The 19,758-nt window shown below is 39.9% G+C and overlaps 1 protein-coding gene across 1 annotated transcript in view; it reads right to left on the bottom strand.

Annotated features, from left to right (window-relative positions):
• Nucleotides 1-11,974: 11,974 nt before the first annotated feature.
• LOC108875693 (xylosyltransferase I) overlaps nt 11,975-19,758 on the bottom strand; it is a 76,374-nt gene continuing 68,590 nt past the window's right edge. Inside the window, exons 10-11 of the mRNA XM_018664789.2 lie at nt 19,076-19,409; nt 11,975-15,302 (exon numbers count right to left, since the gene is read on the bottom strand). Coding sequence (XP_018520305.1) covers nt 14,980-15,302; nt 19,076-19,409 — 657 coding nt within the window. The 3' untranslated portion in view covers nt 11,975-14,979. The remainder of the gene's footprint in view (nt 15,303-19,075; nt 19,410-19,758) is intronic.

Here is a 19,758-nt window from a genome sequence, read left to right as displayed (position 1 = left end):
ATACAAGAAATACATGTAGTAATAAAATATGTGACAGTACCTGATCAATGTCAATCAAATTGTGAGAAAGCAAATGATTTTTTACTTATTTTTTTAGTTTTCCAGGATCTATCATGGGCTGTCCTGCCACCATCCCATCAGTTCCCCCATTTCCTTTGTGCATTCCATCATTAGACAATAATGAACATCAACAGTGCACTCAAAGATCAAATGTTTTTAGTATGAATACCTATTTTTTAAAAGATTTAACAAGAACGAAAAGTAGTGTTTTGCTTATCTGCACTGGCTTCACACCTGGGTTGGTTGGTACATTATGACATCACTGCTGGGTGTGGTTACAGGAGCAATAGTGCAAACTGCTGACCAATAATTTATTGTTCACATGGGGAAATTTGTCTTCAAGTGCAACATGTGTATCTTTTAACCAGGGACGAGAGACATATGGAGTTACTCTAATCTTGCTTCAAAATCCACAAAATTGAACAGATGATAAAGCAATAATATACTACCACAGGTATATCTAGAGAGAATCAATTCAAACCAATATTCATTATTCTTATTTTGCCTGTGATTAGTGTGTGCATCCAGGCAGCAGTGGTGCAAAGTCTGGTTGCAGCTGTGGGTGTCTTTCAGTTTATAGTGCACCACAAAGACGTCACTGTCAGCTGAAAACCTTGAGCTTTCAGTTTCTGTAATTGTTTTCAGGTTTTTCAGCTGTTGTAGGATTATGTGTAAGGAATTTATGTGACCCACCAAACTCTTTCCAGGGTTGATTGGATAATATCAAACATGCATTTTCATCCAACTAACATCAAAGTTGATTCTCAGTTTTTAAAGGATGGATCTTTAAAATTGGGATGTGGGGAAATGCCCAACAGTCACACATGGTGTCAGAGAGACACAGTTCATTATATAAAGAAACAATTCACAGTGTATGTTTTGGTGGGACTCAGTGTCCCACCTTGCCAGCATGACAGATCACTTCTTCACACTGAGAAATTGTGGTGGTTGGAGGTTGGTGCAGTGGCTGAGGGATGATGCATCCCACACATTATACAGCAGAGCTGCTCCCACTGAGGAAGTTGATGTCCCCACCATGCAATGATGACACTCAGTGCACCATGACATATGATGTGTGTACAAACAGTAAGCATATAGGCTGGAACTGCTGTTCCTTTTGACTGTTTTATGTGGGTCACACATGGTGTACTGGGGCGCAGCGGGAGAGAAAGGACGTTTTTCATGCAACCCATAAAGGAAGGAAAAACAATGCCCTTGAGATGTGACTTCTTGTCTCACAGGAAATCACCACCCAGAGTTATGTGGTACACGTCCGTGACATTGAACCATTAGAAAAGCTGTGCTCTTAGGTGTTCTTACTTTTCTGCCTTGCATTCAGTCACATTTTGCCCTCTGACTATTCTCTTTCCATTGTGTGTTGTAAAGAAGAAGTGAAGTTGCATTGCATGTGTAAGCTTTAGATTTTCCTGTCACATGGTTGGTGTTTCTCTCCAGGGGATAATTTGGGTCTCGGAGAAGCTGTGATATGAGATACACTGCTGTCACAGTTTCACTTTCATCACTTATAGTGTAGTGTTTAAGAATACGATGGCCAAAAAAAAATGTTGGTGATTTATAGGAGATACGTTTTTGAAAAGGTGGTGAGGAGAAGCTGAAAAATAAGAAAAGAGTCAGATAAAAAGAGGACAAGTGAGACAAAACTAAACCTTAGAAGAGAAAAGAGGAAAAATCAAATTTGCATCAACTCTAGCACTGGTGAAATGTTATAGGCTAGTATAAACCTCTCCGTGAAGCGTAACAGTTTTCAGGCAGTTATGTAACAGCAGTTGAAGGTACAAATTTGTCTTTTGAATAAACTGTGTGAACTTATTAGCAGCTGACCTATGCCACTCATATAAAAACAGGTTGACGTCTAAAACTGTGCAGAATCCACAGCTGAAAATACAACTAATGTGCTATTTCCTCCTGTTTGTTGAATAGTTGATGGAAACTACAGTTCTCTACTACAGGTCTTTTTTGAGAATGAAACTATATATTTATAACCAGTTTTTAAAGGGGCAAGTTTTCTGTGCTGCCTCCTGTGGTTTCTTGCTGGGAGCAGGTGGTGGTCATGGTCGCTTGCCAAGAGCATCAGCCATTGTTCTATTTACAGTACAAGAGGTCAGAATACGCCTCTGAGCAGCGTTACTTCTTCAGGGCAGGCTGGGTGGTACAGTGAGTTGCTGTTGGAAAATGATCACGTTGGGGCTGGGCCGATGCTAGCTGGTTAGCATGCTAACTCCAATAAAAGAAAAGAAGTGATACAACTAGAAGCAGAACATTAGTATGAAGTTTGATGCTGAACTTGAAATGTTTCCTCTAAACTGGTATGTAAACAGCTGTTATATGTGGCTCCATTAAAGGTTTACATCTTCAGTAGTAAGAAATTCATTTGGTTCTGAGTACCACAGTTAGGATAGGGAAATCTGAAAGTACTGAAAGACGAATGTGCACATTCCTGGTTTTGGTCTTTTTATAGGATTTCTTGACAGCAACAAAAATATAGAATGCAGCCACTCTTTATTTATTCTTATCTAATAGCAATTGAGAGGTAAAAAAAACATAAAATGCAAATTTTCTCTCATTAAGACTAAACTAAGCGAGTAGATGAGAAGAGTTGAAGAATAAAAGAGAAAAGAGAAGCTGAAACATAAGAAGAGAATCAATTGTTTTGGACAAAAAAATACAGGTAGAGAACAGGTAGACTGGAGGGGAAAAGAATTTCACAGTACAGAGGAGATGACAGTGGATATCAAGGGAAAGAGGAGGAGATGAAAGTTAAAAAAGGAAAGCGAGAAGATGGAAAGCCGATGAATGCTCAGATTCATTTGTTCTCTGCCTCTCTCTACCTGGTTGCACACACCTTCTCTCCGCTCTACCAGTCAGTGTTCACAGCTATAAATCTCAGAATGACATTTTGGCCGGCAAGTCCCACGTAAACACGGCCGGCAAAATGTCAGTGCAGAAGGCAGACAAGCCTGACTTAGGAAGAGGGAGAGTAGAGGCAGTAATGTCACCACACTTTAACACACCCGCCATCAGTCTTCATGACATTTAAGAGATCTATCCCGATCCTCTGCATGCACAAAGGAAAAGTTTGGTGAGGAGGCTGCGAGGGCCTGATGAGTCAGGGGGTTTAATGGGTGAATCTGATCGCAAACAAAAGGCTCTTGCCCTCACTTATGTGTAATTTTGCTTGTTTTACCAGTCAGCAGCTTTCCTCGCCTTACAACTCAACAGCTACACATTAAAAAGAAGAGGAAGAGCTCAATTTGGAAGGTAAACCCATGACGTATTTTTATTGTTATTTTTACAACCGTTTTCTTTCTTTTTTTCCCCCTAACCCAGGCAGGTCATTTGAGAACATGTTTCTCACACAACACTCATGTCGTTTTGTCTTTCAATTGTCAGCTTAACCCTCTCTATCTCTGCGGTTAAACAACAAACAAGAGACTCTTACCTCTCAGGCCACAACATTCACATTCTTTTTCTCAGAATTTTCTCTAAAGAACTCTAGGGCCAATTTGTCAGAAAGTACAGTCTGTTTGGAAATCACAAGCATCCAAAGCAAAATAATAGATCACAAATTAAAAAGTAAATCACTTGAAATTCTATCATCCACCTTCTTCTCCTCTGCCGCTCTTTCTTTAACCTCCCTCACTGCTGCATGGGGGTTGTATTGATTTCTAAATGAATAATTGAGGAAGTCGGCTTAACTGCCCTTTTCAAATCTCCCCGGCCTCCTCTCTGATTCACTTCACCTCCCTCCCTCTCGTCTTTCTTCCCCACAGATCTACATCTTCCCCTTATCCTGCCATCTCCTCCCCTCTCACCTATTTCTCTTGTACCCTTTTCTCTCCTCCTCTGACCTTCCCTTCTCCTCTTTTTCCCTTCCTCATCTCTCTTTTCTTCCCTCTCCTCTCCTCTCTTGCACTGCTGATGTGGATCCTATTCTGTGACGGGTTGTTCAGGAGGGAATGGGTTGCTCGCATGGCTGGCCAGCCGGCCTCTGCGTATCATCCGTCAGCAAGACACGCTGTTGTTTTAGAGTTCTGCTGGGAGCTGTCTCCTTGTCTCTGTCTCTTTCTCAGTTGCTTCACTCTCCCTGCACACACACACACACACACACACGCTGTCTCTCTGTGTCTCCATCTCTATGCCTCTTTCTCAGTCTCCCTCCGTTCCCCTCCTGACTTATTTCCACTGTACATCTTAACTCAAATACACAGCTGATCAGCATTTTAAAATCGACCTCAGGCTCTTTGCTCTGAGTGAAATCAATGGCTGTGTTAGACTGAGACTGAATAATCCCAATATGTTAATTCAACTGAGTGGGCTCCAGGAAAAAGCTGTTTTGTTTTAGGATGAAAGCTGTTAAAAAACAACATTCTCTTCTCTGTCTCTTGAACAGGTGTTTCAGTTTAATAAATGGCAGCCTTTGTACAGGTGTATTGATTCTTTGCTGTGTAATATTATGTTGTTTTTGTGTGCTTCTCTTTTCAAATGTTGACTAGTTTGAAAAAAATTTGGACACTAGAAAGATATCACCATACTTCCAAAAAACTGACACATATCCACAGTAGTCAATGGTGAACAGTGAGGGACCAAATAAGAGCAAATTCAATCAACTATAACAAGGAGCACCTGAGTCAATAAGAATCAAGGACATACTGTAGACTGTATAGGTAAGTTACATAAGAAAAAACTACAGTAATGAACAAAAATTCCTCCAGTATAAACAAAAAATGTTGGTTATTATTACTATTCAAAAATGATGCACTGCACCTTTCTGAGCCTTTCCTGGCTGAGCTCAGGCACCTAAAACTACTTAGTTAAAGCTACACTGTAGTTTCACTAAACAGCAGCCACTGTGTTACAGTTTCAGGATATATGTGACAACGTAGTACAACAGTAGCACAAGTAGTGAGTAGTCACGAAGTCAACAAACTCTGAACAGTAGCTAATATTAGCTACCAAGGGCTAGTGGTCACACCAGACCATGTGTTACATGGTTTCATTTTAAGTTTAGGGAAATGTGTTTATAAGAAGAATGACTATGAATGACTGTGAATGACTGCTGTCATGTTTTCCAGTGAGGACACTGTAATGTTTGCTGATAGTATTACAAATTACTTGCTTTGGTTAATTATTCCTGATAAACTCTGAATAATGAATCTTACTTCATTATAATAGATACCATTTGTGTGCCATCATCGACACAAACATCATATTCACTGCACAAATACCCATGTACCTAGCTAGCAGGTGATTAGCCAGTAAGCTATTGCTAACTTTCATTGCAAACTTGAGCAGTTTTACTTGTTAGAAAACTGTTAAGTCATGATTACTCATGTGTTAATGGAGTGTCAGTTTTATATGGAAATCTTTCACATGCTGAGAGTGATATCATTTTTCCCTGCCTGGACATAACTCAAATACAACAGCTCATAAAAGTATAGCACAGCATAATGTCCTGCATTATGTGTCAGCTGCTGTCCAGAGTCAGACTTGTTAAGTGGAATATGACATGCACAAATTTAAATATATATTTGGTCATCATGCCACGACTTGGCATGACTGGTTTTTAAGGTATTTACCATTCCAGTTAATATAAACATAAAAGAGAGGATCACCGGGAAAGAATGACACTGTTCCTTTTTTCTTGAAATTTGGGGTGGCAGGCCTATAAACTGGTCTCCTTGAATTACTGTCATGATAATCCAGCGACAATGACAATCTACCTTTGTGAGCGTGTGGGACGAATTTCTAGCACAGTTGAACACACAGGGCCGACTCTAGGTGAGGAATGGGGAGGCAAGGGAATTAATCTGTAAGACTTGTGTTTCTGTGCTGGTTTCCCCACTGGTTTTCTTGATTTTGGGTCCAGACTTTAAAATGTATGACTAGTAGTGACACAGCCAGCATGATAATAAATGACAGTTGCTTGTATTTCTTCAAAGAAAATGGGATCTTTTTCCAACATTCATAAACCTTTTCTGCTGTTTTTTTTTTTTGTTTTGTTTTTCACGTCTGCTTGATGTACAGCAGATCTCTGCAGACACTTCCCATTCTTCTTCTCCATACATAAATTTATGAACACTGTGTATGAACTCACATTATTCTCAGCTGGGTATCCTTGCCTGTGGTCATGTTGTCTGTGAGAGTAAAAGCATGTCTCCTCCTTTGCCTTTCTCCTGCTCTCACGCACCTTGTACCAGCAGGTGTATAAGTGGAAGCTCGACGGACGCCGTCCCTCAGCCTCTCTGATCAATGTGCAGTGCGGCCTTGGCCCACTTCTCGCTCTTAACGTTCCTGGTGTTGTTATCTGTCCGATTGCTGATGTTTTCAGACACTTCCTCATGTAACACCGGCACCAACCTGTCACCCCTCACTGCTGCTCCCACAGCGTCTAGCACCAAGCCCTGCCGCATCTTCTGCTCGCTCACTCTCTTTCTCACTGTCGGTGAGCTGTTATTGAAATATTTAGCACCCACTCCAGCTCACAAGCATGTACTGCCTTTCTTCTGCCTGGCTAGAAATATATTGGCTTGGCAGTATGAGTTGGAGCAGTGCAGAGTGGAGGTGCTTCAAATCGGATTTGACTGTTAAGGATCATTTTCTCGCGTTCGCCAGACATGCAGCTCTCCACAGAGAAGCAGGCGCATGCTGGCTCTGAAAGATGATGTCATTATTCTGCTGGAAAGAAGATAGGAGAGATAAGTATCATTACCAGCCAGCTGGTGATCAAAGTCTAACCATTTCCATTTCGTTTAAATCTTTTAGTGGCTGGTGATAGTGGCTTCAGATGGCAGTTTCCCCAAACCATGGCTTCAGATCGATTCTCATCTCAGCTTGAGTGTTTCACTGGCCCCAGTGTAGATTTTTCACAAGGAAACAACATTTTCAGTGGCGTTGCTGAATGTTGCAAGGAGGAATTGTGCATAAGGGCATAACAGTGGGGCTGGACCATAACAAACACACAAAGAGAAAGTCAGTGAAGCTGATCGCGTATTCAGCTTAGCCGATGAAAGAATACATGCATACCCTTGAGCTGTCACAAATTCTTCAAAAATGAATAAGGCCCTCAGATGCAGCAATAGTGTCTGAGGACAAGGAACCTGAGCACTGGGTGGTTGCTTAAGAAAAAATATGCAGGGTCACTGCAAAATGCTTTAGAGTTTATGTGATGGAAGGGGATTGGTGACGGTGGAAATAGCTACTGTGAACATTTCCTGGAGGTAAATATAACAAACATGATAGCATTTTAGGGTGTCTGGTTGTCTACTGGTTCAACCGCATAACTGCAACACTGACAGTTCGATGCCTGGCTGGGAACCCTTGCTGCATGTCATGTCCCAGTACTTTCTAACCTGTGAGTGGCACTCAGCCCCGAGCCAATTCCCTTTTACTAAATCTGATGAGTCACAAATGTAAATAATATTAATAATATAAATATTATATAAATAATATAAATAATATTTTCAAATATTTCACTAACGTGAGTAAGTGGTGTGTTTGTTGGGGACTATTTTTAGCTGTGGATTAATACACAATATATACACTCAAAACAGTTTCCACGTTTATTGTAATGCTTTGACTACACAGACAATACTTTAACTATGTTTTTGTCTCAGTTATTCATAATTTAATAAACTAAAAAGAAAAACTACAACAAATAAAACTTTTCTCAAAAATTTGGAAATGGAAATATCTTTTGCCCCCAAGTTATATATGCATTTGGCTGGGAAATGCACAGTATGTGCCATTAGTTCCCTACCTTCACATCTGCACTGTCCATAAATGAGTACTGTCTACTTAGATTTGCACTGCAGATGACTCTGGAGCAAGTTTCAGAGTGGATTGGTAATTTTATGAAGCACCATTAATATGCAACTTTGCACTGAAGTACAAAGCAGGACACAACACAAGCTCAGTTGGTGATTGGTAAGCTTGTGTGTGTACTTAGGGGAGAGGCTCTGCTAGTTGTTGTCATGTAATTTGACAAGTCAGCTGTAAGATTTGGACAAAGCCAGAAACTGAGAAACACCAAACATTACACCAGCAAAGGATAAGTTTTAAAATGAAAAGATTGACTCCTCAAACAGGGAAAATAATCAAAAATCAGCCATCTGTGTGTTGGCAAGCTGACTGGCACCAGAAGCCGGATGAACACTTGATGCCTTCTTGGACTGACACTTGACTTGGCTGTGAGCTTGCGGGTTAAATGGTTTTACTAATAAAATCTTCATTGTTTCCAAGCACAAGTGGCTTTTCAAAGAACATCAAGCAGAATACAAGTCTGTACCACTGCAACACTGCAAGCCTCTGTTTTCTGAAGAACATGCTTATAAGTTTCATTGTGACGTTCAGCTTGGGTTGCACAGGCTGCTGAGCAATATGCTTAAACACGTCCTCCATATAAATCAATCATCAGTTTTAGACATTGTACCATTTAAATGACGTTCATCTAGTTTCATCTATTTCAACTGCAGGTTATTTTGTAAAATGTTCACAACAGAAAATACAGTGAATGTTGTTTTTGTCTTTGTTTGAGCCTTGGAAATACAATTTGTAATTGTCATAAGTTTTTGATATTTTGCATTCAGTTTACCCTGAGGATGCTGTCTAAAGATAAGTTTGACTGCAGAACAGTTTTGCCAGCTGGAATGTGAAATCTTGATTCTCAGTATCTCAGAACTGCAGGCTACACAGACAGAGGATGAGGGATGAGAGGTGAAATCAATCATCAAGTAGATGGTGAGTTTGTGTTTAGCCTACTGTGTATGTATTACTATCGATTTAAATGCCTCATATGTTTCTATGTATGATATTTATATGTCTTCATATATTTACAGCTGTACAGAAAGACAGAGAGAAGGAAGCTGAGACAAAAAGTCAGGTGGTAAAAGAAAAGGGAGAGGAGACAGCAGCACACCAGGGTTTATCAATGCAGTTTAAACTGGTTTCCAAACTGCTTAATTTCGATCTGCATAACAGTATACATGTATCTTTATATTTTTTACTTTCTGTTGATAAGAGAATGTTACCTCAGTGCCCATACTGATAAAACACAAAAATCTTCAGACGCACTGTTAATTATAAGACCAGACAAAATACCACTCATTAAAAATGTAATTTAAGAAACTCTGTGAGTCTTCAAAGAGTCACTCACAGTAAACTTTGAAAGTGTAGGCTAATGATGCTCTAGAGTTTTGTTATTGACAAAAATCCCATGAAAAGACCAAAACTGACAAGTGTTATTTTGTCTCTCAGTACTTTACAATTTTGCCAGCCTGTCTGCAGCTCTTAGCCCAAAGCCTACTTGTCACAGTTCTGTTTCATTACTATCTCGATTCCCCAGTACTTTTCCACTCATCCCTCCTCTACTCCATTCTACCTGACAGCCATGCCCACCTCATCAGCCAACTCACTTCACCTGTGCCAGTGCACCTCTACCCACCAATTAAACCAGTACATAGGCCTCTCCAGTTCACTCACTCTTTGACCACCTCTTCTGCCTGCTCTCGCTCTGTTTGGAATAAATTCTCTTGTGAACTGAACAGGCTATGTGCTGCTATTGGGTCCTTCTCCTACTTGTCACACAACTGATGCCTACTGAAGATATACAACTTTGAAAACAGGTCACAAATATATACTTCCGCTTCCACTTTTTTAAAATGCTGAAAAATATCCAGAAACAGCTGGGCACAGCAGCTTTTATTAAAACTCTACCCAAACAGGATTTGTGTGTTTGTTGGGGACTATTTTCAGTTGCGGATCAATATACATTTGGTACACTAACAAATATTTGAAGCAAAAGGATGGTGTATATGGGACTGACTCAAAAAACAAACAAACAAACAAAAAAAAAAAAAAAAAACAAAACTAACAAAAAAACTATAAAACTAAACTAAAAAAAACTATAGTGCCCATGCTCATCATAATGGATATATCACCCTGGGCGACAGTGTGTCTCATTAATGTGTTTTTAATAGTTTTTAGAGCTCTATGTCACAGGGGTATAATCTGTATCGGGCTTTAACTACACAGGCTATACTTGTTAGGAGGATCAGCCCACTGTTGGTTTTTATTTTTGTTTTTGTTTTTTTTTTTAAATAGGATAATGACAATGAAAAAAATAGACTTATCTTTTAACCAAGTGGAAGAGAATAATATGTTTTCTTTGTTTTAAGTAAAAATTACAGCAAAATCCTTAAGGCAAATAGCATGGCGAGTAAAAACCATACATCTGTATGGGTTATATGTATGTACACACACACACACACACACACACATACATGTAATTGGGTGTAATATGTAAATGTGCAGGTTGTCAATCAGTCATTTACTGTTACTGAACTAGACTAAAAGACTAAATGTATTCAGTGGTGACAAACATGCCTTCCCCTGCTCTTCATGTGCAGATGGCCATGTTAAAGTCGTGAGAGAGAAAGTCTGCTGTCACTATTATTACAATCTCTCTCTGTTTCAGGGGTGCTAATTAATCAAGCAGTATGTGTGTCAGTGAGCTAGAGTTAAAAGCTGAAAATGATCATCAGAGTGTTTATCTGCCATTAATCTGAGTCATTTCCTCCCAACATCAGCAGGATGGCTTTTAGTGTTTCACATCCTAGTCAAACAAACATAATACCACTTATCCTGCTGCAGGGGAATTCAGCAGTACAAGGCCACACATTACTCTTCACATCCGCCGTAACTGGCACACCTGCACTTGCACGTAAACCTGCATGTTATGTTTTTTTGCTTTCTCACTTGGTGACTCATGCACTTGCTTACTCAGGAAACACATGCACACATACACACATAAACGTACAGCAGTGTAAGCCAGGACTAATTAGGCTGCATGTCCCAGGTCTTATGGGATAGTAGATGGGATCTGTTGGCACTGTAGCATTCCTTTGATTAAGGCCTGTCAACCACACAGCAGTGCTGCCTTGTGTGAGATAGCCTCTGGGGAACACACACACACACACACACACACACACACACACACACACACATATATATCTGCTTTATCTATTGACAGTTCTCTGCTTTTGTTATCAGATGCTGCAAGCAGAGCGAGTGTAACTCTACTTCAAAGCTGTATTTATGGGAGCGCAGAATGATTTGGATTGTCCCATTTATAGGAAGCCATCATTCACTCGAAACGCTTTAACTTTCCCTGTAGCCACACATTAAAGAGCGCTGTTATGATGTGGGTGTTGGGCGAGAATCTCTGCAAGAGGACAATTGTTGAAGCTAATTTGGTGGAAAACATATGGGAGCAACTAGCTGTACCCACAGTTAACGATTCAACTACCTCAGTTTGACTGAGGAAAATACTTATGGCATGAAGTGATGGTTAAAGCTCCAAATGATTTCCAACTGCGAGGCGTACAGAGATCAGACTTCAGGGAACATCCCTTAAGTGCTGAGTTTAATAGGAATTACTTTTGGTCATAATTCTCACTCATCACTCCAAGTGGCTGATGTCATGTGTAACACAGGCATTTGATTAATTGTTGATGCCAACATTTTGATTGGTGCAGCTTTAATATAATACATTCTGTCACATTTTGCAAAGCCTGTCTCGTTTGTATGTGCTGGTATTTTGAGACATGTAAGGAGTTGAAACAAACTTAATGTATTTCCATTAGTAAAACTTTGTATGAATATCCCTGAATTAAAATGCTCAAATATGATTAAAGTTTAATGATCCCTACGAATGAATAAAAATACATTGGATTAAAAGCATCATAGTATCCAGGTAAATGGACTTGGGCAAAGCTATGTGTATTTAATAAGCAACAACAGAGTAATGGTGGAAAGATGCTTCAGCAGGCTTAATGTTTTCTTATCAGACATAACATACTGTCTGGCAGTATATCACCGCACAGAGTCCATACAAACAGTTTTTTCCATAGAATTTTATTTCCAAAAAGCAGTCAGAGAAAAGTAAACCAAGCCAGTCAAGTACAACAAACTAAGTGCCCCAAAGGGCAGAAAAAAAAAAAAGCTGATAAAGACAGAAGGCCTGATGATATATACAATAGCAGACATCTTTTTGGTGTTGCAGTACCAGTGAATCACTTGACAGACCCATGGTATTCTTCACATGTGTCAAAAACAAATAACAAAATATTTTCTTCTTAATGGACAGAGAAGGTTCTAAAAGTCAGCTAAGGCACACAGAGCCTCCCCGGAAAGAAAGAAGAAGAAGCAAAAAAAAAACAATGGGGGAAACATCAGTCAGAGAAATTTGTGCAACAGTTGCTCAACAATACATTCCAGCAAGAACAACAACAATCTGGCATGTGATTTTCTCTGAGAGGCAAACAGGACAAGGTTGTTGTCCAAAAACACTGAAACAGGTTGTGTACTTAGATCAATAAACACCATCGATTCACTCTTTGTGCCCAATTACTGACATTTTAAAAACTCTTAATAATTCAATGTCTTTTTTTTTTTTAACCACATCTGTATTTACATGTAGAATACCTTTTAAACAATATTTCAATACAAAATACCTATGTACATCATCTTCATTTGTTAATCATTTTGTTACAAAATAGGACTTTCACATTGAGTTACATTTATTCAATTCACCTTTTTCCGAAACTGTCATTGAACTTACATAATATGTATTGTGTGAAGTAATTATCCAGAGCACGGTGGCACTTAAAGTTAAAAGATGGCAGCAGAAGCCAGCCAGTGGAAAACAGAATTGTTCTTTACAACCCAACCCCAGAAACAGTGTAGATTTGAGAGGGAAGGAGTGATAGCAATTATAATAGACACATCCAACAGAAAGGCAAGGTGAACTTGACATTAATGAACAGTAATGTCTCTTAATTAGCCAGTGCAAAAACACTCACTTAGCTCGTGTGATGGCTAAACAATGTTGACAATCACAGATTGAACTCCTAATTGGCTTCAGATGAAACTTATTTCAAAGTAAGACAAATATCCAATGTTCAGGATGTGTTGTGGTACAGTGCTACCCTCAGTGGAATTAACTCGTCTCAAATGTCCAGAGATTGTCTTGATGGCAGAAAAGGTACTTCAAATGTAGATAAGAGTTGAAACGGTGCCATAGACCCGATCTAATAAATTATGCATTTTGCAATCAAGACACAATATAATAATCACTTGAAATTGTACATTATTGTCACAGCATGAAGATCACTACCACTCACTATCATTCGGAAACTGACAGGAACCATAAAACACCAAAAAAAGCACAGTTTCTCCTTCAGTCCAGACGTTGTCCAAGGTGTTTTGCTTTGTGAGGAGTGTTTCTGTTCACCTTCTCTGTTTGGTGAAGTTGTTAGGCAGCTGACCTTTGACCTTGTAGGTCAGCGTGGCTTTCTCTTGGGATGCACTTGGCAAAAAGCCATGTAAGAAACCAGGACAAGAGGATCTATTCAGACAGGACAACACTGACACACAGGTGTGGGCCATAAAAAGGTACAGTATAAGTTTGGGGTGTTGGCCTTTGTAAATAAAGGCGGCTTTCTTTACAAAAAAATATTTATCATGCTGCCAAAGCAGCGTCGCAGTTATTTAGTCACTGACTAAAAATATCAGTATTAATATAAACTTATAAATAAATAGCGACTCATGGACTCACCCCCCCCCTCATTCACGCAATTTTTGAGACTTCTTGTATAATTATGTACAACATAAAGAATCACTGAAAAGATTGGAAAGAAAGTAAAGAAAAAAGGATGACACTGAGTACAAGGATGACAATTTTAAGGTCAGCTTGAGATAAACGTGTTTCAAGTTTGAGGCAGTTTGGTAAAAAGAAAAACAAACAAAAAAAATAAGACGGACAAAACAGTTCTCTCTTTGTCCTCTGCCTGTCACAACATCTGGGTTTTATTAAAGAAAACAACACTATGTCAATGTTAGGTCTTAAAATACTATTGTGCAACAACCACAAATGAGGCATTTATGAATTTAGAATACTAACATGTCTACTTTAAATTTCTATTATTATCCAAATAATTGTAATTGTTCTGAGAAGGCCTCTGTATTTGCATTTCTCTCTTTTTCCCCCCTCCATATTTACGAAATGTGACTGCAGCAGATGGTGAGCTCAGCCACAACAGTTCCACATCCTGATCAGGCACTGAACTGAAGGAAGTTGTGCTGCTGTTACTGATTTATTCTACTGATTTACAAACTGAGTCAGTGATCTATCAGAAACTCAGAGGTTTGACTTTTTAATTGACTTTTTAATTGTAATTGACTTTAATAACGCTAAAATATTTGTTGTTCTTCATAATTGGGAAATTTGCTTTCAGTGGTGCTGCATTTGAGTCGTATCAAAATAATCTTTTCACCTGTTTGGGTTATCTGACCGCTCAGATATCATCTCATTTTGTTTATGCTGACATAAACCTGAGGGAGGCACATTTAATTCAGTACCAGGCTACCTCCTCAGATATGTCTTACAGCTAAGGCCTTATTGCAGCAGATCTTTAGTCTGCTGCCAGTGTCGACAATCCGCGCTCACATGACTGCTGTGCCCGTGCAGTTCTTTAAAAGCTGACTTCATAATTCATTCAGCAGCAAAATAGATGCTTGAAAATTGCAACGTTTGATCACAGTAAAACTCAGCCATGAGGAGAAAAATAAATACACTGAGAAACTGAAATAGCAAAGCCAGCATAATCCCCTAAAAGGAGGAACCCCGTGGGAGGATCTGAAAATCATTCTCCTTGCTTTCTGTCCAGACACCCTCACCAACCTCCCAAAGAAATCCACTCTTTCTTTTCTTTTCTTCTTCTCCCGAGACAGAGGAAGAACGCTTCTCCTTCCCTCTGTCTGCAACGAACCCCCTTAAATAAATAAAAATCGACAGTGAAATCTCCTGTGCCGCGACCTCCCGTCCAGCTGGAGGCCTCACTGCTACCTGATGCGCCCGTCTGCGCGTGGTGCTCCCAGATGGGATTTGGGGTCTGGGCTCAGGGAACTCCAAGGGTTCTTGGAGCAGGCCTGCATGACAGGACAGGCGGTAGGGCCCACGGCGCAGACGTCGGCCGCCTCCCACAGCTCGCCCACCAGGCTGTCTAACCAATGCTCGAGCTCTGGGCCGGTCAGTGCCGCGTTCCTCTTGGCCTGCTCTACGTAGCCCAGGCTGACAGGGATGTTGAGCACTGGGTTGAGGCCGTGGAAACTCTGCTCCATGTAGCTGTTCTTTGCTGGCCCATTGTGCAGCTTCAGGGTATCCTCTGGAGAAACGTGGGAAGGAAGAAACAAAGAGCAGAGAGGAAGAGATAGATGAAGTGTGAAGAGTTGATAATCAGTGGTCAGACAGAGAGAGAGGATTATAGAAGGGGGGAAAAAGAGTTGAAGGGAGAAGAAAAAAGGAGAGACAGGAGGAGACATGAATGGTAAGATATCAAAGTAGTGAACGTGATTTGCTTGATTATTAACTGAAAAGCTTAAAGTGGCTGCTAATTTGCTTGGATTGATTTTTTTTGACTGGACTCTTCTAGTCTTTGATGTGGTATGTCAAGCCACTGCAATGCTGACTTTCTGGAAACGGTCAGAAACACTCAGACGCGCCCTCATTCTTTCTTCCCATGACGGTCAAGCTCTGCAGAAAGACAGAAAACGTAGACACAACTTCTCCTTAAAACACCTCCTCCACCCTGGGCTCCAGTGAAGCTGTACATTCCTCACTGCTCCTCTAACTAGGGCGCTGGCCGTCCCTTCTAAGTGCGACTGTGGAACACAAACTTGCCTCACACCCAGATGTTTGCAGACATCAGCGCTTTTCATGCACTGGTGACAGGAAGATGCAGTCAGACATGAGGTGCTCCACAAGGCAATGTCCGATTCATGCCAGCCAGCTTTGTGGTAGCAGTGTGTGTTATGAAGTCATGCGCCTGTGTAGAGTTTTGTGTTTGTGTATAGAAACATGCAGTTGTGCATATGTGCATGTGTGTGTATGCATGAGTCTGCTGCTGCCAATGCTGGTGGAAGGCCACGTCATAAAGTTTTACTGGCACTGCATGTAGGAGGGAAACCTGGTGCCAGACATGCCAGTAAATTATGGGCGGGTGGATGGAAGACGAAAGCATACGCGCACACACTGACACACACAGAGACATAGTTAGCCAAGCACACACAACATTATGAGATAATGATTATAAACTCCACTTAAAGACATCAACACTGATAATGCTATTTAACAAATAATGTATCTTACATTATAAAATATGCAAAATATACTTATATAACTCTACTTCATGTCAGCCATTTCTAATGATGTGTCAATTCAAGGCACAATTCCTCACCATAATGTAAACTAAAGGGTCGCCCTAACAACAAAGGGAACAACCTAATTATAACTATTTACCTTTTCTGGTGCTTAAAATGAGACTCTGACTTTTGCTGAACAGTGGCCACTGTGGCCACAAGCAGTAATTACTGTAAGTGACAATTTACTACTTTTGTGATAATACAGCTGAGTTGTTGATCTGTGACATGCTAAAACATAGAGTGACTCATTATTGCCAGTTATACAGCAAAGTCTGGTGGTTTTACTTTTCATAATTTAATCAAATTTAGCAGACAATACTTATGTACTTCAGTAAGATTTTAAAGGAAGTACTTTTACTTATGTTTACTTTATATCAAGTAAAAGAGCTGTTATAATGTTTTTTTAAAACCTTTAGAATGTTTTGTATTTCGTCCCTTCCTTTTATATCTATCAATCACCAATGAATTAACTCCTCTCTTAAACTGTTTCAACAAAAACCATTAGAACCTTCATGGTAGGATTTATTGCTGGACAGCTGCATTAGACTACATTAGTTTTAGATAGGCGCACATATTGAATAGGCAACTGAGTGTATCTGACAGCACTAATCTTATAACTGAGCGACAACACTGCAGGAAGGGCAGTTGATTTGTTGGGGTGACATGCAGTTAAATTAGTACCAAAGGTCTCCAACCAGGCTTCAATAAGAAGCCAAAACATAATTGCGTGGTGCAAACGAACCTAAACGTCTGTAAACTGCTGATTAATATTTAACTGAAACTGTTTTGCAACGGACCCCCTCACAGCCCCACCGAGACTCAGGTTAAAGACAAAAGCTGAAACTTTATTTGTTGTTTCTCCTCATCATTAAAACGGCTCAGGGAGATTATTAAACTGAGAAAGACGTGATTATGCCGGAGCTGGCGTCGCAACTCTCATGTGACTTTCGGCTGCTTATGGACTAGAACAATGCAGTCTTGCCCCTTATCCATGCTGGCTGATTGATTTAATTGTGTCATTGTTTTTGGAGGGCTAAGTGCGCTGTTGTTTAACATTCTGTTTAGTATGTATGAGTAGCTCACTGGGTTATTAGGGGTGACTTGATGACAAACAACCAGGGTCTGCAAAGGCCCAGAGGCTTGATTAGAAAGGGCATCACAGCAAATACAAGTCTCTCTCTCTCTCTGTCTCTCCCTCTCCCTGTCTGTGTGTGTGTGTGTGTGTGTGTATGTGCAGACATTTTGGAACACCTAAATTGGCAATTGTTACTTCACAGTGAATGCGATGTTTCTCTGGCTGCTCAACAGCAGAATGTTGGTGTCAACCACAAAAAAATACTGAAGAATGTAAAGTGAATATAGACTTTCTTTCAGTCTGTCAAACACAACTACTGTGTGTATTCAAGCTCTGCATTTTCATTTTCAACACCCTGTATATGAACTACTGATCTATAACAGATGAAGGGAGACAGTTGGTGTGATTCACAGCTAAAATGAGCCTGTCCATCATTTTTTATTGCAAGTACCACTAGCCACGTAGGGGCCTCCACTCTGCAATAATGTACAATAAATAATCTTTTAAAAGCTCATTATGTTAAATTTTTGGCTGAGACTGTGTCAGACAGGTGTTGGTTCAAATCTGTAACTATACTATATTGTAAAATACTCTATTACAAGCTAAAGCCTTGCATTCAAAATGTTACATAAGTAAAAGTAAACATGTTTAATCAGGAGAATGTGTCAAATGTAATGTACTTGCTCCCCAGAATTGCCATTTCCATAGATTTTCAATATGTTATATTATTTGATTATTATTCTTATGCCCTCACATGTCAAAAGCATTTTTATGTAAGATGATGATGATGGTAATAAGTACTATATATAATAATCATAATGTTTTACACTACAATTTTTTTTGTATATCTATTATTACTGAGTCCTAGAGGTTTTCTTAAAAATGATGTGTGCAAACAATCTGCCAGTCTAGTTTGATTATTTTGCAATTATTTTGTACAAGACAACTTGTTTCAGACATTTTCTATATATAATATATAAATGCCTTTTGCAAAGAAGACAGAATACAGGACATCACTGCTCTTGAATCAAGAGAATAATGAAATTTGAAAATTCATGAAACCAGTTGACTTCTATTGAAAGAAGTAGAGATGAGCCCACCATTGTGACATATTTCTTCACTTGTTTTAAGAATTTTTTTTTTTTTTTAACTTAGTAAAAAAGAGATTCTTATAGAGTATGGACCTAACTGTCAGCTAAATGTAGAGGAGTAAAGTGTACTATACTCTCTGATAATTAACATAAACTGGAAGTACTCAAATTGAGTACAAGTACCTGAAAACTGCACTTAAATGCAGCAGAGTGATATCAAGGTACTTCACACAACTACACAACAAAAAGCACAATATTTAAAAATGACCGTCCAACAGTATCAATGTTATAAGCTTGTTTGTAGGTGTATGTGTGCAGCACAGGACTTCCACTAAACTTAGATGTGTAGTGAAATGTCTGTCATTTAGAGTTATACCATACAGTAGGTACTTGTTTGATGAATGATTATCTGTTGTCAAGGAGCAGCAGTGCAATACGTCTAGCAGGCCATTTGTGCAAATCACACAATCAATAGTCATTCTGTGATATGCTAAAGATGAAACAAATGGCAGGTGCTAGTTAGAGATAAGCCTCATGACAACCACTGAAGCTATTTAAATCTCTCTCTCACCTTGTCGTATGGGCTGGTGTTTGTAATAGGATAGTGGGGCAATAAGGAAATTCATCTCAGCCACAGGGCTCCAGTGGTGCAGGATGCGGACGCTCCAGACACCAGGTCGCAGAGGCTGGTTCAGTGGCGGGCGATAGTGGGTGAACTCTGCGCTGGCATCGATCAGGATGTCATAGGTGGCCGCGATGACGTTGGTGGGGTCGATCCACACGACCGTGACGGTGATGTTAGGGCCCTTGCTCCACTTCTGCATGCCCACCGTCTCGTCCATGGGCCCCATCAAGCCTCCAAAGTTTCTGAACATACGTTCTTTGGCATCCCACTCCGTGCCGATCTGACAGTGGAGAGCAAGAATAGGGGTTAAAAGAGTGAGTGACAGAATGGGGTAGGTACAGAGACAAGGGGAGAAGCAACACCAAAAGGCACAAGAGATGAAGCTATATAAATTCACTCCTACTACTTACTGCATATAGTGCACAGTGATCATAAATAAGTAACATGCTCTGTGCATGTGCCTCCATTTGGCCATACTATTAAGATAACCAATATCTGCACTGAATTATCCTGGGAAATAATCTTCAGCATGCATTTTTCATCAAACAGCCCCACACTCCAGCCCAGCCCCTCCACAAAGGCATTATATAATGTTATAATATGCAGGAGCTGACAAGCCTGATTGTTTT

This window comes from Lates calcarifer, linkage group LG5 (genome assembly GCF_001640805.2).
Source record: "Lates calcarifer isolate ASB-BC8 linkage group LG5, TLL_Latcal_v3, whole genome shotgun sequence".
NCBI lineage: Eukaryota > Metazoa > Chordata > Actinopteri > Centropomidae > Lates > Lates calcarifer.
This window is presented reverse-complemented; position numbering and strand designations above follow the sequence as displayed.